This window comes from Fusarium musae, chromosome 8, assembly GCF_019915245.1.
Source record: "Fusarium musae strain F31 chromosome 8, whole genome shotgun sequence".
Taxonomy (NCBI): domain Eukaryota; kingdom Fungi; phylum Ascomycota; class Sordariomycetes; order Hypocreales; family Nectriaceae; genus Fusarium; species Fusarium musae.
In genome coordinates, this window is record NC_058394.1 from 1225040 (window position 1) to 1246785 (window position 21746).

General features: G+C 49.5%; 9 protein-coding genes across 9 annotated transcripts; 5 read left to right on the forward strand and 4 right to left on the reverse strand.

Moving 5' to 3' along the window:
* Nucleotides 1-103: 103 nt before the first annotated feature.
* MDR2 (multidrug-resistance transporter mdr2) lies at nt 104-2500 on the reverse strand (the record flags this gene model as incomplete). The annotated part of the gene is made up of 1 exon (XM_044828203.1): nt 104-2500. The coding sequence occupies one exon, from the start codon at nt 2498-2500 to the stop codon at nt 104-106; it is 2397 nt and encodes a 798-aa protein (XP_044676757.1).
* A 793-nt stretch (nt 2501-3293) lies between these two features.
* On the reverse strand, nt 3294-4666 carry J7337_010629 (uncharacterized protein; the record flags this gene model as incomplete). Its single annotated transcript, XM_044828204.1, has 4 exons — nt 3294-4129; nt 4179-4379; nt 4428-4519; nt 4569-4666. 4 exons carry the CDS (start codon nt 4664-4666, stop codon nt 3294-3296), a joined length of 1227 nt encoding a protein of 408 aa, XP_044676758.1.
* Nucleotides 4667-5349: 683 nt separating this feature from the next.
* On the forward strand, nt 5350-6172 carry J7337_010630 (uncharacterized protein; the record flags this gene model as incomplete). Its single annotated transcript, XM_044828205.1, has 3 exons — nt 5350-5392; nt 5445-5659; nt 5714-6172. 3 exons carry the CDS (start codon nt 5350-5352, stop codon nt 6170-6172), a joined length of 717 nt encoding a protein of 238 aa, XP_044676759.1.
* Nucleotides 6173-6494: 322 nt separating this feature from the next.
* J7337_010631 (uncharacterized protein) lies at nt 6495-6947 on the reverse strand (the record flags this gene model as incomplete). The annotated part of the gene is made up of 4 exons (XM_044828206.1): nt 6495-6559; nt 6618-6678; nt 6736-6820; nt 6943-6947. The coding sequence occupies 4 exons, from the start codon at nt 6945-6947 to the stop codon at nt 6495-6497; spliced, it is 216 nt and encodes a 71-aa protein (XP_044676760.1).
* Nucleotides 6948-7939: 992 nt separating this feature from the next.
* Nucleotides 7940-9862, forward strand: J7337_010632 (uncharacterized protein; the record flags this gene model as incomplete). Its single annotated transcript, XM_044828207.1, has 1 exon — nt 7940-9862. The coding sequence occupies one exon, from the start codon at nt 7940-7942 to the stop codon at nt 9860-9862; it is 1923 nt and encodes a 640-aa protein (XP_044676761.1).
* Nucleotides 9863-10052: 190 nt separating this feature from the next.
* J7337_010633 (uncharacterized protein) lies at nt 10053-11231 on the reverse strand (the record flags this gene model as incomplete). The annotated part of the gene is made up of 3 exons (XM_044828208.1): nt 10053-10516; nt 10569-11116; nt 11209-11231. The coding sequence occupies 3 exons, from the start codon at nt 11229-11231 to the stop codon at nt 10053-10055; spliced, it is 1035 nt and encodes a 344-aa protein (XP_044676762.1).
* A 1019-nt stretch (nt 11232-12250) lies between these two features.
* Nucleotides 12251-13137, forward strand: J7337_010634 (uncharacterized protein; the record flags this gene model as incomplete). Its single annotated transcript, XM_044828209.1, has 6 exons — nt 12251-12301; nt 12346-12402; nt 12478-12493; nt 12650-12775; nt 12832-13044; nt 13103-13137. 6 exons carry the CDS (start codon nt 12251-12253, stop codon nt 13135-13137), a joined length of 498 nt encoding a protein of 165 aa, XP_044676763.1.
* Nucleotides 13138-15027: 1890 nt separating this feature from the next.
* J7337_010635 (uncharacterized protein) lies at nt 15028-16916 on the forward strand (the record flags this gene model as incomplete). Its single annotated transcript, XM_044828210.1, has 2 exons — nt 15028-15722; nt 15776-16916. 2 exons carry the CDS (start codon nt 15028-15030, stop codon nt 16914-16916), a joined length of 1836 nt encoding a protein of 611 aa, XP_044676764.1.
* Nucleotides 16917-17014: 98 nt separating this feature from the next.
* Nucleotides 17015-20242, forward strand: J7337_010636 (uncharacterized protein; the record flags this gene model as incomplete). Its single annotated transcript, XM_044828211.1, has 5 exons — nt 17015-17018; nt 17612-17735; nt 17786-18027; nt 18087-20098; nt 20156-20242. 5 exons carry the CDS (start codon nt 17015-17017, stop codon nt 20240-20242), a joined length of 2469 nt encoding a protein of 822 aa, XP_044676765.1.
* Nucleotides 20243-21746: the final 1504 nt, after the last annotated feature.

Below are 21746 nucleotides of genomic sequence, written 5' to 3' on the forward strand. Positions count from 1 at the left end.
ATATAATGTACATGATTCGTCTAATCTTTCGCCTTAACTGTGCTCCCGGACCGTATTACATCTTCTGGGAGAAGCTTGCCTGCTCTATGCCCTCTGGCTGGATTCAAGGACGCTTCTCCTCATCCTTTGAGTCCCTGTTCTCTTCCTCGTGCTCAAGACTATCTTCTTCATCGTCCCTTTCTAGATCATCCTCGAGCTCCTCGGCCTCTGTTATATGTGCCCGGGAGGCAGTCGAGCCACCATCCTTGGAAACCTCTCCGCCACTCATCTGCCACTCCATGAGCTTGCTAAATGCGCTGTCCTTGTCAGAGGCCAGCTGCTTGTAGCTACCGATCTCGGCCACTTTACCCTCGCTGTTGAGAACAATGATTTGGTCAGATCTTTTGATAGTAGAGAGACGGTGGGCGATAGAGATAGTGGTGTTACGGCCACGTAGGAGGCCAGCCAAAGCCTCATTGACAAGAGTCTCAGACTCCGCATCTAGCGCTGATGTAGCCTCGTCGAGAATCAGGATATCAGGATCTTTAAGAAGAGCTCGTGCGATGGCGATTCGCTGCTTTTGACCTCCAGAGAGCTGGGAGCCTCGAGCACCAACCTGGGTTTCTAACCCGTCAGGCAGATCGCTGATGAAGTTGCAGTTGGCTCTTCGAGCAGCAGAAATGATATCGAAACGGCTGGCCTGAGGCTTTCCATAGGCAATGTTCTCGGCGATAGTTCCAGAGAAGAGAACAGGTTCTTGAGAAACCATACCGATCCTCCTTCGCAGAGACTTGACGTTCATTCCAGATATATCCTGGCCATTGATGGTGATAGTTCCCGACGTCGGATTGTAGAATCGTAATAGTAAAGATGCTACTGTTGATTTGCCACCTCCTGATGGGCCAACAACACAGACATTGCTGCCTGAAGGAATTTCGAAGTCCAGTCCGTTAAAGATTCTGACAGCAGGTCGAGTAGGATAAGCGAAGCTGACATCAGTGAACTTGATTGGGCCCTGTGCTGATTTGACTCGAACACCGACTGTTTGTGGAATTCCTGGTTTGCGGTCCTGGAGCTCGAAGAGTCGGCTTGCGGCACCAACCCCTTTCATGAGCTCTGAGTAGAAACCCGACAAACCAAACAAGCTTGAACCTGCGAAAGCTGTGTACATCATGAATGAGGTGAGATCTCCGAGCGACATGGCCCCGCTGCGTACGAAGCCACCTCCAACGATGAGCATCGCAAGAATGGTCATGTTACCAGCCCAACCGGTCGAAGCAAAGAAGGTGGCAGCAATAAGTGACTCCTTCTTGCCAAGAGCAAAGATCTTCCGGATTTGATTATTGTAACGACCGATTTCCTGCACTTCACCGACAAACGCTTGACTGGTCTTGACGTTACCAAGTCGTTCCTCAGCGATCTTGGTAAGAGTACCCAAGTTCTTTTGAATCGACCTGCTGACATTTCGAATAGCGCGACCGTAGATGAAGGCTCCAACTGCGATGGGAGGGAACATAAGCAGCAAAAGACCAGTCAATTTGGGGCTTGTCCAGACCATAATAGCAAAACCTGCACCTCCACTGAAGAGGGCGCGAAGACCATCACTGAGATTCTGTGTCACAGACTTTCCAACAATAACTGTATCGGAACTGAGCCGTGAAATAAGATCTCCCACTCGGTTTGCATCGAAAAATTCAGCATCCTGGACATAAGTACGCCGATAAAGTTGAGATCGAAGTCTTGCGACCACGCGCTCGCCGACAATTCGGAGAAGGACAACTCGACCAAAGTTGGCCATAGCTCCAATAGTCAAGACAGTACCCAAACCAAAGAAGAACTGGTTCATGGTCAAGCCAAAAAGACGGACATCCTCAGATTCACCCTTGGTAGCAAGATCCAAAATTCGGCCAACAGAAAAGGGAATCAACATGGTGACACTAGAAGATATTACCAGAAAGACAAAGGCGATACCGAGCCAGCGGATTTCAGGGCGAGCAATCTTGATCAGTCGCACGATTTCATCCGTACCAGCTTTACCAGCTTGCTTTCCCTCCTTGGAGAGCTTAGCAGCCAGGTTGACCTGCGCCGCCCGAGCAGCCTTTTCGCTCTTGGTAAACTCTTGTTTGTGCTCATCTTGGGCGATAGCTCGATTAGCTTCAAGTTCGACAGGTTTCTTGGCGCCTTCTTCGACCTTGGTCTGTATTTCCTGCGATAGACGAGGTGCCGTCGAGAACTGTCGCAAGGCGTGCGAAATGGGACCAAACTGGGAGGGCCGACTGTGCGCGAGGGAAAGCTGATTACGAGGTAGGGAATTATTTGCCGATGACCGAAATGCAGCGATTGAGAACGGAGGTAGAGCGGCTTGACGGGTGCTGGAAGCGTGGAAAAGCCTCGACTGAAGAGGTAGAGCTCCGGACTTGTAGAAAGAAGCTCCTAATTGATATCGCGACGTAGCCAGAGACACTTGTGAGGGCTCGGCGAGGCGTGGGAGCAGCACACGGCGTGCTACTCCCGAGACCATTATGACGGTAGGGTAGTAGGAATTGATCAGACGGGTGCCCACTCAGCGTAGCATATTCAGGAGCGGCCCTATTATCGCTGGAGGAAAAGCAGAGGGCTCGAACCGTGAAGGAGCACTAGTGGAGAAGCTGACAGAGACGTTGACATTCACGAAAAGAATCAAAGTTGTCGAGGTTGTGATGCCGTCATTGTCGTAGCGGCATTTCTCAGCTTCCGAGTTGCGACAGCCCAGCACAGTCCAGTCCAGTCCGGTCCAGTCCAGCCCAGGCGAGTCAATGGATCCGTTGCTCACAAAAAATTTGGGTGGGACCCTTGCGTTAAGACGGATGGTGTGTGTGTGCGTGTGTGTGCAGCATCCCTCGGTAGGATCTACGCGACCACGGCTTCAATTGATCCGAACTGGACCGAATGCTCTCGGATCCAACATGAGCACCATGACGAATTCAACCTGATAATCACCCGGGCCGAAAGAGAAGCACTTCAGTTATCTAGGTTCAGTTATAGCAATTCTTATATGGCCAACAAACATTTGTTACATAGTGGTTAGCAGATTGGACGCTTCTGTTACCACGAGACTGCGACCAGTATTGGTACCTCTTCCCACACCATCCCCCTACTCAACAAGACGAAATAATTCACTATACTTAATAATACACTAGACTAGTATTAATGTGCCGATTGTTCCCAGCAACCTATTAGTCCAACCTGAACTGTTCGCACGAACATAGCATATTAGCAAACCCCAAACTGGCAAGCTAAATGACCCCCCAACTTGTTGATAACATATGATCCGGTTATGATTGAGGCTGTCCCTTCAGCATTTCAGCAACGTCAGCATCGATGCCATCATCACCACCTAGATCAGGAAATTCTTCAGTGTCGACACGGCGGCGCTTATTCGACCCATTGGCTGAGATTGGTAATGACTGATACGAGGGTGCTTCTTCTTCTTCTTTGTCTTCAGAAGTAGTAGTAGCAGCAGCAGCAGCAGGAGGGGAAGGGACCGGAGACATAGAAGGAGCTGCAACAGGCTCTCCCTCTGGTGTCAATGCCTCAGGGGTAGGTGCTTCGAATGGTTCAAATGCCGGCGGAGTCAATGCCTCAATCTCTGGTCTGTCTGGCTCTGGGGGCGTAACTGAAGAGTCCCCTTGTCCTGGAGAACCATTGCTGTCCGCCGGGCCCAGTGCTCTCATGATGCCAACCTCGACTTGGTGCTTCTTGTCTTCAATTTCAGCCTTTCGGGATGTCAGTTGAGCCGCAGCAGACCTCTCGTTCTCCAATGCAGCACGATTAGCGTTGAGAAGTGATTCCAGACCAGAAACAAGGCCTTCTCTTGCTTTGACACACTCGGCAACTGCACTCTCGGCGTTGGCCAACGTTTTGAGGAGGCCATTCAACCGAGCTGCATAAACTGGAGCAGAGGGAACAGGTGTAGATGGGTCAGTTTGCTTCTCATACTCTTGGTCTGCTGATGTGATCGTGGTCTTGAGAGGAGTGCTCAATTTGTTGACTTTCTGGTGAGCAGTGACCAGAGGTGCAAATTCCGACGGAATAGAAGTAGCAGTGCTAGTACTACCGAATGGAGAACCGCCAAATCCGGGCTTGGACATACCCCGGGCCTTGTCGAGATCTGAGTGAATGGTCAGTCACCAGCCTTTTGGACCAGTTCAGGTACTCACCTCCAATGCGGGCATCGATTGCGGATTGGATTGGTGCTTCAAAGATCGAGCGATCTCTCCAAACGTCTATAACACGTTTCAATTTCGCCTGCAGCTCTGCTGGTGCTCCCTTGTAAGCGACGGAAACAGCCTCAGCAATCACCGGTGCGAAGGCGATAATAAAGTCATCCTTGTGTCGGATTTTAGACTGTTGGGCCACCTCTGAATCTCTGATCAGTAAAGCTCATCGCAGCTGACAAACAAACATACCGTTGGCGAGATAAACCAAACTTAATCGTTTTGTGCTGGAAGAGTCTTTGAGGCGCTGCATCCACAGCTGTACAGTCCTCTCAGCATGGCGCCTGAAATTGTCAGCCATATCTCTTGAGATGTATGGAGGAGAGACCGTACCTATGGAACATGATCCATTGTGCAGCTGTGGCGATACTATCATGACTTTCATTGAGCGACGATAGTCGCGCCAACACAGAGTCATCGTTGTAAGCCATCTTGGTAGTAACGGTGCTTTCGTTGAGAGGAACAAACAAGAAAGAGCAAATTTCAAGAGCCAATACAAGCGCAGGATTATGGACCAGATGTCGCGACGATTATTTAGAAGCTGGTTTGTAGCTGTTACCGTAGTATCACTGTGGAAACGACGTCTACTACAGCTACTTGCAGGAATAATGTTCGTAGTCTCTGCTAACTTGTATCCGCACAAATAACACAAAATCGAATCCTGTTACGATCCAGTTCGCCTGTAGATAAAGCTGCGAAAACGAGAATGATACGTAACTCGAATGTGCGATGGGCTGAAATGTTTTCTTTGGTAAAACAAGGAGAGTTTATAGACCAAGAGCTAGGTCGACCAAAGGAGACATCCGATAAAGTGGAAATAGCTTCTAAGTGCATATCTGCATGGCCTTAGTGCATGAACTGGACCCACCCCATCAAGCTTATGCTGCTGTATGTTTCTCACCGCCCGGCAGAATCCACCTCATCAGCTACCTAGGATAGCCTACTACTTGGCAGTAACTGAATAGGAGGACCATACATAGCAACAGCGTATACTGATAATCCTCGCATCCGAACGAAAGCTTTTCATATTTCCACCAACTTCATCCCATAGAATTTACGCAACTTTCGATATTCACCCACTCAATATTGATCTTGAGTTATCCGCGCTTCCAAAATGGCCGACCGTTTCCCTTCACTCGAGGACTTCGATTCCGGGGGTAAGTGCATCAACACAAGAAATGCGCGGATCCAACACTGATGCATTTCTAGCGCAAACCGATATCAAGGACTCTACTGCTGAGCCCTCAACCGACGATTTCCTCGCCCGCGAGAAGGCCCTTCTGGGAGATGATGCGGACCAGTTCGCGACCAACGATGACGCTGCTGCCTTTGCTAGTAACGATGATGACCTTCTCGGCGGCGCTGGTAATAATGAGCAGTCCACTTTCGAATCTCAGTTCCCTGACTTGACTAACCCTGAGGCTGTGAGTTTGTTTATCTAGACACTTTGAACTGAGGAGCTGAACATCAACAAATAGGGTACTGGTGTCTCCGGTGGGACCGCCATCACAGGAGGACCTTCTGTGAGCTACAACTCCGGGTATCAGGCTTTCGCCGAGGAAGAGCAAGAGCCCGAGGTCGTCAAGGAGTGGCGAGAGCGCCGTGACAACCAGATTGCCAAGCGCGCCGAACAATTCGCTGCGCAGCGAGAAGAGACAATCAAGGAGGCACAGCAGAACATCGATGACTTCTACGAGAACTACAACAACAAGAAGGAGAAGGGCATCACGCAGACACGAAAGGAAGCCGAAGAGTTCTTGGCAAGCCGAGAGGACACCGTTTCTGGTGGCACCAGTTGGGATCGAATTGCCAAGTTGGTGGATGTCAGCGGCAAGGGTGCCAAGGGAGGTGCCTCTGGATCTGGCAAGGAGCGATTCCGAGAGTTGCTAGTCAGCCTACGAAAGGACGAAAAGGCGCCTGGCGCCACAGGCTATTAGAGCAAGCCTGATTGGATTTTTACTCAACCGTCCGTGGATGGAGAGTCGCAGGTCTGCTGCAGTGCGCACTAGACGCTGTTTTTTGAGGCATGCAACTTTCTTGAGTTCATCATGTATTCTAAAGTTTTGGGAGTCCCGGTTTAATGGCAATGACGTGTGAATAGAGGACGCGATTTGACAACAGGTATCGGTCTCCAAAATGCACATGAACGACTGTAACGATCTCACATTGGGCTCATCTCCGTCTATTGACTCAATCTACTAATCGCGTTGACCTTCCATCATAAGCAAGTTGTATCACCCACCATGCGATTCCCACTGCTTAGTTTCCGAAGTAAGAGTTGTAGCCAAGGACCTTGCGACCGGCACCGTAGAAGGAGGCTGTACCTGTCAGCATGCAAGTTCAAATTGACCTCCATCCGACCGAAACCTTCGATTTACTTACCGCCGAGGGTACCCCAGAGAAGAATGAGGTAGGGAGTCATGAGGATACGGCTGCGAGGGCCCTGTCATATCGGTCAGCTGGATAGTAAAGACAGGCTAAGCAATCAATTTGGTCGTACAATCTTCCAAAGACGGGTGTGGTTCTTGTAAGCGTTCTGGTAGAATCGCTGGTACTGGGGAACAGGGTTCTTGGCGTTGACAAGACTGGATGGGCGTCAGTGACGGGTTCTCGTATGATGTTATATCTTGCAGTGTCTGGAGCCATTGATGTCGGGGAAAATGGCCAAAGCTATCGAGAGAATCGTTCGAGACTCAATTATACGTACGGCATTTTGAAGTCGATTAATGAGAGTTCTGGGAAGCTTCGAAGGTTGGTTTCGTGTGGGGTGGTTGAGTTGGTGAACGGAGGATGTCGAAGTTCGGGTAAAGAAATGAGGCCATAACTTGATTGGGAGCCGGGCCAGAGTATGACTCAGCAGAGCTCTTGACGTTTCCGTTGGTGGGTGGGCACGTGTCATGGAGTGCGCCCCTGTAAAGTGCTCTGAGGTTATGATGCGCAAACCCCAAAAGATTCGGAGCTATGATGAAGGACTTTTTGGAAGATCTCAAAGTTTCGGTCTTAAGACAGTTTCGATGATTTTACTAATATCTTCTCGACCACTACCGATGCGATGTTACGAGACCAGCTAATGCTGGTGAAATTACCCAGTCATGCATCGAATCCCTATACAGTTTCGACTTCGCCAATCAGCATATACTCGATACATCAGGACACTCACACGACACAGATCTCTATATAATGCAGAATTGGCACCAGCACCTGCGAGAATACAAGAAAAGGATGCTAGGCTGATTTCTGGCCAAGAAGCTGGGGGTGGGACGAGAGAGCATAATCTTCAACAAGAGACAGCACAGTGGCCGCCAAAATCCGAATTACCCTTCCCACTAGGCATTCGCCTGCGTGGAAGCAAAACAGATACCCCCTCGGGCCAGAAGTCTGATTTGGATGCCATATACTTTTGGGAGTGTCACATTTTATCGAGCCGTCAGGATCGCGGAGACCAAGGAACATGGGAGACGCTTCTGGAGCTCCGGGACAGAGACCAATCTCATCTCTTAACCAAAACTGGAGCTTCTTTTCTGCGTGATAACATCTTGGAGGCAGCGTTGGCAAATTCTGATCGGATGGAAGAGCTTTTCAAGGTCGCGGGACAACTGCTAGAAACTCACGACTTCAATTGGCCTGAACTATACCTGAAAGTGGTTCATTTCTATTTAGTTCACGCTGATTATGAAAATGCATTGGCCTGGCATTTCAAACTCATGCCCTTGTTCCGTCCTGAGTTGGGTAGCTTCGGTGCTCTGCTGGCAAGTTGTGCCATCGACTTCACTCCCCAGCTCCAGAGTACTTTGACCAAGATATACGTTTTCAGTCCATACCGTGAGTTGTACGACTATGTTGTGCCGGCTCTCTTTGAAAGTGGCCAGTCACATGCCGCGCGTGTCTGGAGAAAAAGGTTCAATCTTTTCAATGACCATCCCAAGTCGCCCAAGTCCATGCCTTTCTTGGATTTCTTTTCTCGCTATTTTTCCGCAATCCAGCTCACGAAAGAAGAGTTGGCGGTACTCAATGGAGACACCAGCATTGGTGATGGCGTTCGTACCAATGTACGAAAGGTTACCCAGTTGGAAGCAAACAGTAGTTTTTTCAGCGACAGGTTTACAGCACGATGGTTCGCCAGCTCTTGGACTTCTCCAGAGTTTGCGATCAACCTGATGCATAAGATTGGCCTCCGCACAATTAGCTATCATTCGTTGCAATCCATTGCGTTGAGAGAAGATGACGCCCGCGGAGTTGCTGATCGCCTGACACAGCTCCGAAAGTTAGGGATCGGAATAAGATCTGGAGCCTATTGCGATGCAATCATCTCCTTCGCGGAACGAGGCGAGGACGAATTGCTCAGAACCCTTCTACACTGCGATATACACCCAGAAGAGTTTGGGAATCCGGAGACGCGGTCAATGCTACTTGCATCTTCCGCTCAACAACAAGATTGGGGATTAGAGCGATTACTCCAAGAGGTTGAAGGCGTGGCAGCTACTCCGGGACCAAGTAAGGACAGCATCATATACAAGGATCTCAATAAGCACCTGAGTATGGCTCTGTCCATGAAACGTTTTGCGAAAGTCAGGAATGTTGTCGATAAGATGGAAAGCTTGGATGTAAGCATGGAGCGGGAGAACTCGAAAGCACTCCTAAACCATATCTTTGAAGATATAGGCTACCATCCAAAGCTCAACAAACCACAGCTGCTTGACCGAGCTATTCATCTCTCGTTGAGAGTGGCACGACATGGTGTTGCCGTTCCTGTTCGATACTGGCAGATATTGCTTTATAACCTCGGACGTCTGGGACGCTTCAATGATCTAGAAGGCCTAAGTTACGGGATATGTGAACTCTATAGGCCTGAGCCAGGGGGGTTGATACCCGTGCATTGGCAGGACCAGCCTCCCAACCCTAATATAAAAGCCGAAGAGTTGGACAGTGAGTCAGAGACCTGGTCTGAATACTATTCCTTCGCCGATGGGAAGAAGAAAAGGAGCCATTTTAAGGAGGAGTTCTGGAGAGCCGAAATAGGCCCATGCCAGAACGAGACAAATCCAAAACAGAAACATCACAAACGTTCGAAGAATCGAAACGATCCCAACCACGAACTCCGCATACCAGCAGATCTGCCATTCACGAACAGACAACACCCCATACAGAAGATTTTCGATGCCAGTCTGCAGCGCTCCATAATTCGATGGGGCTTTGATCAGACCTTGGCGCAACGGCCGATCCCGCCTTCTCTCATAAATGTTAAGCCAGTAGGCATCGCAGACTTTGACTTGGCTTGTGGTGTCCGCTTGCTGGCTGTGCTGAGAGACAAGGGTGTCTACGTTGATCCCCAAATAGTGCGAAGTACAGTGATATATCGTCTCGCGGTGGCTCAATTGCCCATGAGACCCAGGGCTAGGGAGAGAGATGATAGAGAGCTCTCTCCAGCGAACATGAAGCAACTAGTGGAAGGCGCCTGGGGCTCTCAGATTCTCCCCAGTGAGGCGCAATTGGCGTCGGAGATCGAGAAGCAAAAACCTAAGTTGTGGAAGAGCTATCCTAGGCTTTTCGAAAAAAGTTACGATAACGATGATCGCATTTCTTCTGAACCACACGCCTCGAGGACCAAAGAGAAAGGCTGGTTCTAAATAGAACAATAAATATAAATATAAAAAAATGAACAGAGAACCGTGACTCCAAACACATCGGTGACATGTCCCATTGCTTGCTTTACATTGTATTGGTACATGTGTTTAATAATTGCTGCCTCTCTATGCCCGCGCCGGGATATGTCAAGGGAGACAGCGGGTATCCCTGAGACTACCATGAAAAACGCCTCTACCCATGCTTCTTGGGTTTGATCACTAATAGAATGATCATGCCAAAGATTATTAGAATGAGGAGGAGAATGATCTTGCGCTTGGTCGTCCTCCGCTGGTAGCCAGAAGCTACAACTAGCTCCTTATCAGCCGCTTTGACATCAGTGTTCATGCGCTCAACATTGTAGTCGATACGATCCAGCATTGTGCCCTGGTCGATGACCATGTTCTGGAGATCTCGAAAGAGGTCAGACAGTTCGATAATACCTTGGGCAATATCTTCAATCTCTCGTTCGCGTTGAGCAATCGCAGCATCATTGGAATGGAGCACTCTTTGCTGCTGGGTTGCTTGGAGCGTCGATTGTGAAAAAGATCGATCTGCATCAGATTCTTGAAGAGATGGGTCGAGATAGGAACCTGGCTGTGGTGTACTAGATCTCTCACCAGGACTCAACCCGCCAAAGCCACCCATGCCACGAAGCTCTGTGAGTCCAAGTCAGAAGATACCGGCAAGAAGCGGAGGGGAGTCACCAACTTTTTAGATAAGCACTCTGTTTCTTTCTGAAACTAGCGCTTGCATCTTGAACTCGAGCAGCCAGGGAAATTTGTATGTTCTTGGCCATGGTCTCCTCTGCCCTTGTGATGGTACCTGCGTGCTGTGATTCCCGCACCATTTGTTCGATTCTTTGAATGCAGCGATGGCAGTCATGAAAACCCTTGGTGATGTCTTGTGTAAGCTTCTCTATTTGCGCTTCCTCGGCCCTTTTAGCATCTTCATCATTGAAACCAGGTAGCACATGCTTTTGGTGTAGCTTCTCCAAGCTCTGGCTCTTTGTCGCGATATTGGCAAGCAAGTCTGTGATCTCATCCGAAACATCAGCCCATCGAGGGGGCAGTAAATCCATCTCAATCACGGCATCGCCATCGTCTTCAAACGCGCCGGCCGATAGAAGGCCGCGACGATCGTCGTTCGCATAACTGCTAGTATAGGTGTCGGCAAGGGGACCAGAAGCAAGGGCGCCCGGTCCATAAGGTCTTCGCTGTGTAGGGTGATGCGCGTAAGACTGCCGGTAGGAGATGTATCTTTATTTGCAAACTGCATCAGCATGTAGGCTCGTTATGTGGAGGCGAAGCCGACAGTCATGGACAATGACAGGTAACAATGGGCGTCTTACAGGTTCGTGCGGTCTCGCCACATGGCGGACGCAAATTAGGGACTGAAGCTATCGTCAGGCGCGGTCCTAGAATGAGGGTTTCGACTAAATGGAATCGCGATTGTGAACGTCATAGGACGAGAGGTGAGGAAGGTATTGTCGTCATGAGTGAGAAGATCGCGAATGGAGTTGAGGCTGATAGCTGGCTTCGGCTGAAGGCATTACGACACTGGACCACTTCCGTTGGCTAAAATGACAGGGGAGTGTGTCCCCTTCTAACTGGTACCTAAGGTACCTAGCTAGGTACCTCTAGCTCTGTTTAGTACCTTTTAGGTTCACCTCACTCACGCACCGCATGTACCTCTACATCGGAAGTGAGGTGTTCGGGCACATAAGTTGCCTCCACTAAAGAATAGAGCTCTTGTCTTATCGCAGTATCACTATTACCTTCGGTACTCAGAATCAAGCTGTTTCACGGGATCTAGGATGCCAAGCTTGACTTTTTACTCGAAATGCTTGTGATAATCACTTAATAAACTGCAGAAAGTATGCAAATTATCAGCTGCGTTCTCCCCCATCCTAACAAGTCTTCAACAAAGACCGCTCGCTCCCTGCAGTCGAAGCATCACTCCAGGACAAACCGCACAGTGTGCTTGAGCTGCCATGACGAGTTCCTTCCCCTAATTCCAGGATCATCAGCCCCCTGAACATCCAAAACACAGTGCATTAGGCTGTCTCTCTTTTGTTACTCCGTAGTGCATGTCCCGTTTTCCTGCCTTAGGTACCGACTTTCCCCTGACCTTTGGGTCTCCCCACGAAAGCTCCAACCAAACCCGTGAAACGAAAAGGTCCGACACTCTTGGCTCAAGACCCCGCGACCTCAGAACTTGCCCAAGTCATCTTTCTTCCTTCTCGTGCGATCGACATCCACCTTTTTTACTATCACAACCGTTGCTACCACATACATCCATCATGGTGAGCATGACCTGTCCGTTGCTTGGTTGCGCGACCTACCCATCAATCAGCATTTGCTTGACCGCCTTATCTTCTGGCGGTATCGCCAATGGGCATTGACCCCGCGGCTCTGTTGAGAGGGGCTGCAGCTGATACTCTGGTGATGCCGTTCGAGAGTTTGGACTGACAACTTTATTTCCATAGGCCGACTCACTTACTGAAGAGCAAGTCTCCGAGTTCAAGGAGGCCTTCTCTCTCTTTGTAAGCTATCCCCTTTGTTTCGCCGCCTTGCCTAGCCGGGTCTTGTGAGAAGCTGTCGCTAACCTCTTTATGTAGGACAAGGATGGCGATGGTGAGTGATGCTCCCCTTCCTGCGATGTTTCTCCGTTGGCCCCGTGCGAAACCCAAATCGATCCAACAAAGCATGCATCAGACCACTATAATCCTTTACATCTCTGTCTATGCGATATTCTTAAATCGAAAACATGAGCTAAACGCCTCGCTCTAGGCCAGATTACCACCAAGGAGCTCGGTACCGTCATGCGCTCTCTCGGCCAGAACCCCTCCGAGTCTGAGCTTCAGGACATGATCAACGAGGTTGACGCTGACAACAACGGCACCATCGACTTTCCTGGTTCGTAGTATCCCAAGACGATTATAGGACGGTCGAGTACTAACCATTAGGTAAAGAGTTCCTTACCATGATGGCGCGCAAGATGAAGGATACCGACTCTGAGGAGGAGATCCGGGAGGCTTTCAAGGTGTTCGATCGTGACAACAACGGTTTCATTTCTGCTGCTGAGCTTCGACATGTCATGACCTCCATTGGCGAGAAGCTCACTGATGATGAGGTTGATGAGATGATCCGAGAGGCTGACCAGGACGGCGATGGCCGAATCGACTGTGAGTTGCTTGAGATTAGATATATAATACCAATGGCCAATTACTGACAAGACTACAGACAACGAGTTCGTCCAGCTCATGATGCAAAAATAAGAGACAATATTCTGATACCTCATCGACCAAACCTTCGGTCCTGCTATCTCTCGCTAGTCGATGAGTAACGAACACGCATGGCATGAGGAGGGAACTGGTTGAATCTTCTTTACTTAGTGGCAAAACTGCAAGCGGAACGAAGGGCATCTGGGACTGGTTGGACTGAAGTTGTGGAGGGTAATCGGCTTGCTTCCCGTGTTACTTGCTATCCCTGTGGCTTTTGTGTCACAGAATCTGCCTACATGGCTTCTAACAACTGAGCAATTTTCCATCTGGTCCGCAAACTGCATATTCGTGCCCGCTTATGTGTTGTTATCAAATTTGTGATTGTTATCATAGCCCGTCTGCATCAACTGATGGCCTGCCATCCAATGGCTTTGGTGAGGGGCAACGAACCGGCGACGGGCGGTCTGGAAAACGTGTCCGCCGTTGGAGCCAATTTTCACGCTGGGCCATGACATGGAAGCACAATCAGCCCTACAACCCACGGGGCGGGAGCCTGGAAGCGTGGCTTATCGAGTATAATGCCTGTAAGGGTAGGTATCTGCTTCCAGGGCCTCGAAGGCTCAAAGTATGTATGTCCAGCCTCTTTGGACTACATAAACATGACTGCCGAAACTATAAAACACGATTGACATGCATGCTCCCTCGCCATGAATGGTCAAACTCGAGCTACCCTCTCGATCTTGCTGTTCAGGGGGAGGATGCGTTCATAGGAACTCCTTTGTTGAGGGAGCCAACCCTTGAAAGCTTGCTGGATATAAGTGGCTCACGGCTGGTATAAGGCTCCAAAGAACCGAAGCCCAAATGTTTAGTTAGCTATCCGTAGACCAGTCGGAGAAGGCAGCCGGGTCAGCTTAGCTTACATGTGCATGGCTATGCCACATCGTCTAATTATTGCAAGGGAGCTGCTAGGTTTGACCCCACAGGAGTACGAGCTGATTTTCCCCAAAGGCTCGAGATGTCTTCTGCCATTAAGTTATTCAGGAAGGGTTCGAAAGGGCTTGACAGAGAGGGAAATGTGGCATCGGCCAGTCAGGGCAAAAGAACCAAAAAGAGTTCACAACCCAATGTTTGTGCTACGTGAAACCGCATTGACAACGATTCTGTCCAATTTAAGGTGTTGAAGGATGAATGCCAAGCAAGGGAAGCATTTACAAGCACAGTAGGTAATTACAAGTACCTAACTAGTAGGAAAAGGACCCTGCTGCTACCATCCATACCAGCAACCCAACCTACCTTACCTACCTAACTGAATGTAATGTATTATGTACCTAGACTACCTTACGTACAGGATGTCAGATGCCGCACTCGCAGGATTCATCACTACCTAGTTACTATTCGTACGGCGCATTCCTTCACGTGTTAGTAGCCCGGCTAGTGATTGTGGACGTAGACCGCCCGCCGCAATTTCATGTCGTATTTTCAACTGGACAGAAGAGACGAGACAGTTCTCAGCCACACAAATACACTAACACTGACGCTGACACTGATTTCAGACATTCATGCGCTGAAGATTGAGGTTTTATTTCTCGACTAATAAGAATCAGAGCCATTTGCCCTTTTTCTGCTTACCCCCGGTTCCGTCCTGTCCCTTCGATTCTTATCCGTAGGTGCCTACCTAGGTACTCATACCTACCTCTCGCTCTAATACGACGGGACGTGTCTAGGCTCGGCCTCGGGCTTGGATGAGACTTGGTGTCGGTCCCCCCTCGAGTCGAGACACATTGCCAATCTTTTTGACAGCTCCAACATCAACGCCTTTGGACTTGCCTCAGCCTTTTTCCCGTCCTGGGCCTGCGATGTGAGGTCCCAGATCAAGCCTCACAATCTTCTCTCACCTAGACCCTGTACTGCCTATTAGCAGTCCACTAACTACCCATCTACACAATGGCAGGTCCCCTACGGCGAGGCCGTCTCTGGATTGGTGTCGCCGTCATCTGGATCTTGTGCTTTTGGTACTGGTCAAATTCAGACTCTGGCTTCAGGCTGTTTGGTAATGGAGACCCTCTTGCTGGAAAGGGCGCCACAGCTTGGACGCGAAGATTACCTAAATATCCTATTCCCAAGGAGAAACTAGCTGCCTTGCCAAAGATCACCGGAGATGTCAAGGTCCCCAAGATTCAGGCTGCTGCTCCGGTCGAGAGCGCCGCGGCCAAGGAGCTACGACTGTCGCGATTGGCCGCCGTCAAGAAGAGCTTCGAGCATAGCTGGAGCGGATATTCCAATTATGCCTGGATGCACGACGAGGTTACCCCGTTGACCGGCAAGTCCAAGGACCCCTTTGGCGGTTGGGCTGCCACTCTGGTCGATGCCCTCGATACCCTTTGGATCATGGACATGAAGGACGAATTCACAAAGGCTGTTGCCGCTGCAGACGGTATTGATTTCACCAGAAGTCCCATGGCAACTATCAACATTTTTGAGACCAACATTCGCTATCTTGGTGGATTTCTGTCGGCTTATGAATTGAGCGGAAGAGCTCATCCTATCCTCTTGAAGAAGGCTATTGAGCTGGGAGACCTGCTCATGTGCGCCTTTGATACACCGAACCATATGCCAGTTACTCGATGGGAATGGAAGAAGTGAGTTTTCCTCGACATTAATCACGTATTGACATTGTGGCTAACATTCTTAGATCTGCTTACGGCCAAGCTCAGTCTCCCTCACGGGAGGCTCTTGTTTCTGAACTGGGTTCCTTGAGTCTCGAGCTCACTAAACTATCTCAGTTAACCGGCAACCCGAGATTTTATGACGCTGTTAAGAGAATTGGAGACCAGTTTGAATCTACACAACTCAACACTCGTCTTCCTGGCATGTGGCCGGTAATCGTTGATGCTTATACACCAGCCTTCCATGCTGGTTCAGACTTCACTCTTGGTGGTATGTCTGACTCGCTGTATGAGTATCTTCCCAAGTGGTATCTTCTGCTCGGTGGCCAACTCGAGCAACCACGCCGGCTGTACGAAAACTTCATTCCTGTTGCCATCAAGCACCTTTTCAAGCGAGCACTGACACCTTCGGACAAGCCGGTCCTCATCTCTGGTGACTATCAGGTAACCGATTTGCCAGGCGAACAACCCAAGTACACCTATGTTGCACGAGGCCAGCATCTGACCTGCTTCGCTGGCGGTATGGTAGCAATGGGCAGCAAGATTTTCAATCGCCCCGCGGATCTCGAAATCGCTTCCCAGCTCACAGATGGATGCATCTGGGCTTATCAGGCTACGCAGACGGGGCTCGGACCAGAGATCTTCAACTTCATCTCGTGTGGCGGCGTCGATACTAAGGACTCGAGCGATTGCACCTGGAACGAGGACCGGTGGCTCAAGGCCATTGAAGAACAACACGCTCCTGACTTCAGAGCGCCGCCGTTGAGAGGATCAGACTGGAAGAAGCCCACAGTTCAAGACGTGGTCAAGAAGCACAACCTTCCTAAAGGTATGATTGACGTGAGCGATGGACGATATATTCTCCGGCCCGAGGCTATTGAGTCCATCTTCATCATGTATCGTGTCACAGGAGATGCGCAATGGATGGAAAAAGCGTGGACCATGTTCGAGACGATCGAGAAGGTGACACGAACTGAGATTGCGGCTTCAGCGATAGACGATGTCACCAAAGCAGAGCCTACAAAGATGGACAGTATGGAGAGTTTCTGGTTGGCAGAGACCCTCAAATACTTTTACCTCATCTTCAGCGAATTCGATGTTATCAGCCTGGATCAGTGGGTGCTGAACACGGAAGCACACCCTCTAAGTCGTCCAGATGTAAAGTAAGATTGTTTGTAGTGGCAGACGGATGTGTACCTATGGGAAGGAAAAGAGTCAAACACTGTATGAGCGGTTTCTGTGTGTATTCCTAGAGTTATAATATCATGCGTGTACGAAAAAAATAAGTATGCTTATCATCATTCTTTTTCTTCCTCTTTTTCTTTTCTTCTGCTTTCCTTGATGTTTGTGTTCGTGCCTTAACATACGGAATCAATGAATGAAGCTTCTTTCATATTTAGGTAGGTAGTGATGACTAACGCAGTACGTACTGCCAAGCAAATCTAATTCGGCGTAGGCCTTGCTCTGTGCCCCACGTCCCGTCTGAAAGGTGTCGGGTCCGCCACAACGCAAGCAGAAGTACAGCACAGCACACACCGTCACTGACACTGACCTGTAACTTGACGGCGCAACTCGGTTTCTCCTTTACTCAGCTGCCTTGAGTAGGTAGGCTCCGACGAAACCTCCCTATTCTGTCCTCCGCTTCGATACCCATATAAGGAAACAGCAGCTCATTGCTCTATCCCAGAGCTGATTGAGCTTCGACGAGCCCCATCGCTTCCCTCACAACCCCTGGATAAGCATCGACCAGACGGCCCAACCGCTGGGTCTGTCCTCCTAAGATGAGTTCCCGTACGGCACCGACGAGCTATTCTCCGCGATCTGATCAGTCAGAGGCTTACCTTTACTTTTGCTCCGGATAGTCAAGCAGTTTATTCGAAATGTGCGTGCGGCCAAGACGATCGCCGATGAGCGAGCTGTCATTCAGAAGGAGAGCGCTGCCATTCGCGCCAGCTTTCGAGAAGAGAGCCACGATCCCAACATTCGGTGGGTTCAACAGTACTATTGGAGGGATGGAGATACTGATGCACGGGCAGTCGCAATAATGTCGCAAAGTTACTCTACCTGTTCACCCTTGGAGAGCGAACCCATTTTGGACAGATCGAATGCTTGAAGCTTCTCGCCTCCCCTCGATTCGCCGATAAACGTCTGGGACACCTGGCTACAAGTTTGTTGTTGGATGAAAATCAAGAAGTCTTGACATTGGTTACCAACTCGCTCAAGAAGTACACTTCTCCCAACGCCCTTCGAATCGACGAACATTTGGTTGCTGACTTTGGTTTAGCGATCTCGGACATTCCAATCAATATGTTGTTGGACTTGCTCTCTGTACACTAGGAAACATCGCCTCGATTGAGATGTCACGAGATCTCTTCCCCGAAATCGAGACCCTCATAGCCACAGCCAACCCATATATTCGAAGAAAGGCGGCTCTGTGTGCAATGCGCATATGTCGAAAGGTTCCAGACTTACAAGAGCACTTCATTGACAAGGCTACACAGCTTCTGTCCGACAGAAATCACGGCGTCTTGCTCTGCGGTCTTACTCTGGTGACAAGCCTCTGCGAGGCAGACGAGGAGGAGGGCGGAGAAGAAGGAATTGTTGAAAAGTTCAGGTCTTTTGTCCCGGGACTTGTTAGAACTCTGAAGGGGCTCGCTACTTCAGGTTACGCACCCGAACACGACGTTACTGGTATTACCGACCCATTCCTGCAGGTCAAGATCCTCCACCTGCTGCGAGTCCTGGCTGTGGGTGATGCAGAGACCAGCGAGCAGATCAATGATATCCTTGCCCAGGTTGCTACCAACACCGAATCATCCAAGAATGTCGGGAATTCCATCTTGTACGAAGCTGTGCGCACGATTCTCGATATCGAGGCCGATTCGGGTTTGAGGGTGCTCGGTGTCAATATTCTAGGCAAGTTCCTCACCAACCGCGATAACAACATCCGATACGTGGCTCTCAACACCCTGATCAAGGTTGTGGCCATCGAGCCCAATGCTGTGCAGAGACATCGAAACACCATCCTGGAATGTTTGAGAGACCCTGATATCAGTATTCGCCGCCGAGCTCTGGACCTGAGCTTTACCTTGATTAACGAGAGCAATGTTCGAGTGTTGATTCGGGAGCTTCTTGCTTTCTTGGAGGTTGCTGATAATGAGTTTAAGCCAACAATGACCAGCCAGATAGGTATCGCCGCTGACAAGTTTGCGCCTAACAAACGATGGCATTTCGATACAATGCTCCGAGTTCTGTCTCTTGCCGGTAACTACGTCAAGGAGCAGATCCTATCGTCATTTGTTCGCCTCGTCGCTACTACCCCTGAGCTTCAAACTTATGCGGTTCAAAAACTCTATATCAACCTCAAGAAAGACATTACTCAGGAGAGTCTGACGCAAGCTGGTGCTTGGTGTATCGGCGAATATGCAGACGCTTTGCTCAAGGGAGGACAATATGAGGAAGAGGAGCTTGTCCAGGAGGTTAAGGAGCATGAGGTTGTTGACTTGTTCTCCCTGATACTTAACAGTGCATACGCCACACAAGTATCCACAGAGTACATTGTGACAGCCTTGATGAAGTTAACAACCCGCTTCTCCGACCCAGCTCAGATTGAGAAGATCCGAAGGATTCTGCAATATCACCAGACCAGCCTCGATATCGAGATTCAACAGCGAGTCGTTGAATATGGCAACCTCTTCAGTTTCGATCAGGTCCGACGTGGAGTGCTCGAGAAGATGCCTATTCCTCAAATCAAGGAGGAGTCTCGTGTTCTTGGACAAGCTCCTACAAAGAAGAAGACCGCCAACAGGAAGTCAAGAGTCATCAAGCCAACAGAACAAGATCTCCTGGATATTATGGACGCGCCTGCTGCGTCACCAGCTGCTCCCTCAACAACCAACACTGATCTCCTCGCCGATATCCTGGGTGGCACCTCTTCTCCTCCTCCATCTGCCTCCTCGCCACCTCCTCAGCAATCCAATGTCTCGAATATCATGGACCTATTTGGCTCCGCCCCTGTGCCATCTACAGCTTCTCCTGCCCCACCTTCATCGAACCTGGATCTCATGTCTCCCGTGTCGTCAGCACCTCAGCCTCAGGCACCTGCTGGTATTCCCTGCTATAACGCAAATGACCTTAATGTGACATTCCAGATCCAGCGCAACGCGGAGGGTATGATTCAAGCCACCGCAAAGTTCGTCAACACTTCTGGTTCAGTGAATCTGTCCAATGTATCCCTACAAGCTGCCGTTCCCAAGTCCCAGAAGCTGCAGCTGCTGAGCATCTCTTCATCGGACCTCGGACCTGGAGCTGAAGCCAGCCAGATGATGCGAGTGTCCGGATGCAAGGGTGTAAGTGTCATTCCCAATTCCTGGCAAAAGAATTTGATAAACTAACAAATGTTTTAGCCTCTGCGTCTGCGATTGAGGATTGGATACACGCACCCAACTGCTGGACAGGTCATGGATCAAGTCAACTGGACAGAGTCGTCCTAGATATGTTCGGTATGACGATTTACAGGATAAAGAGGCATATCGTGCCTTTGGGAGGGTAATGTAACTCGAGGTTATGGGCTACAGGAGCTGGACTTGGAGAGGATAGAATTCTAAAACGGATGGTAAAGCATTGTTCTTTGCAACAAAATTTTATGCAATAATCAGATTCACCGAAGCGTGCAATATCTTCGTTGCCTCCGGGAAGATGTAGGTAGGTGTGAACTCCGCAAGTTGTCGCCTGACTCGGCGTTTATGAGTTGATGTCAATGATAGACTAGTAGTCCATCCACCCCACCCACTCACTCACTACCTAACTATTACTTATGTATAACATGAGGCCATTGTCTATAATCACCCCTGGACAGTTTTATGTGAATTCATGCCTCTCAAACTTACAACCTCTAGTCCTTGTGTCTTTTTATCGGGTCGAAGATTGGGTCTTGCTGCCATAAACCCTATAGCCTTCTGCGCGAGATCAAAGGCCATGTCGACTCAACGCAGTGGTCATCTAGAAAGGACAGCTCAGGAGCCACGAGATGAGGTTGACCCATATCAATCAAGTTCATTGTATAGCATTTTCTAATACTCGGTGAATCAGAGTCTTCTGGATGTAAGACTCGAGCGTATAGATCAGGTGAATGAGCGAATTAAGTTATATCGTCTCAAACTCGAATCAGGGCCAATCAAGGTACACACAGCATATACCATATTCATTGCGGCCTTTTCGCCAGGATGAATGCTGACAATTTTTAGTTCTTGGCCGGTCAATGGCTGGATACATATATCCCAGGGAACCCCAAACCAGGCGGCTTCACACTCACATCTACACCTCGCGCGGCTGCCGATCCCAAGTCTCCCTACCTGGAGTTAGCAGTACAAGAATCTCCAGAGAACCCTCCAGCGGCATGGCTCTGGCAGTCGCCGTCTAACATTACTGATTCCAAGTTACAGGTGCGTGTTGGAGGAAGCTTTGTCTTCCCACCACCTCAGATACCCGTCAACGACATAAGCCATGTAGTGTTTGTGGCGGGCGGCGTGGGGATCAACCCACTCGTCAGTATGATGGGACATATAGCTGAAGAGGGATACAACCTTGAGGTCAAGGTTCTCTACGCTAGCAAGTTACCTGTGCAGGGTCTCGGGGGTGTTCTTTTTCTGGATAGAATCAGAAAATGGTTTAAGGCAAATCAGCTTATTGGTGATTTGAAAATGTTTACTACGGGAATATATGAAGGGCAAGTCGAGAGCCGTGAACTTGATGTTCATGAAAGGAGATTCACATTTAAAGATGTGAAGGAGGCTGTGGGTGAGAAGAACAAGAGTGTGGTATATGTCTGTGGCCCCGCGACGATGACGGATGAAATAGTTGATGGCTTAACGGGAGACCGGGGGATGGACAAGAACAGAGTCATGCTTGAGAAGTGGTGGTAGGGATTGGCAGCGCAGCATAGCATCTGTAGACGAATAAGCTCCAGCTTACGACTACCACGAAACTTCACATATA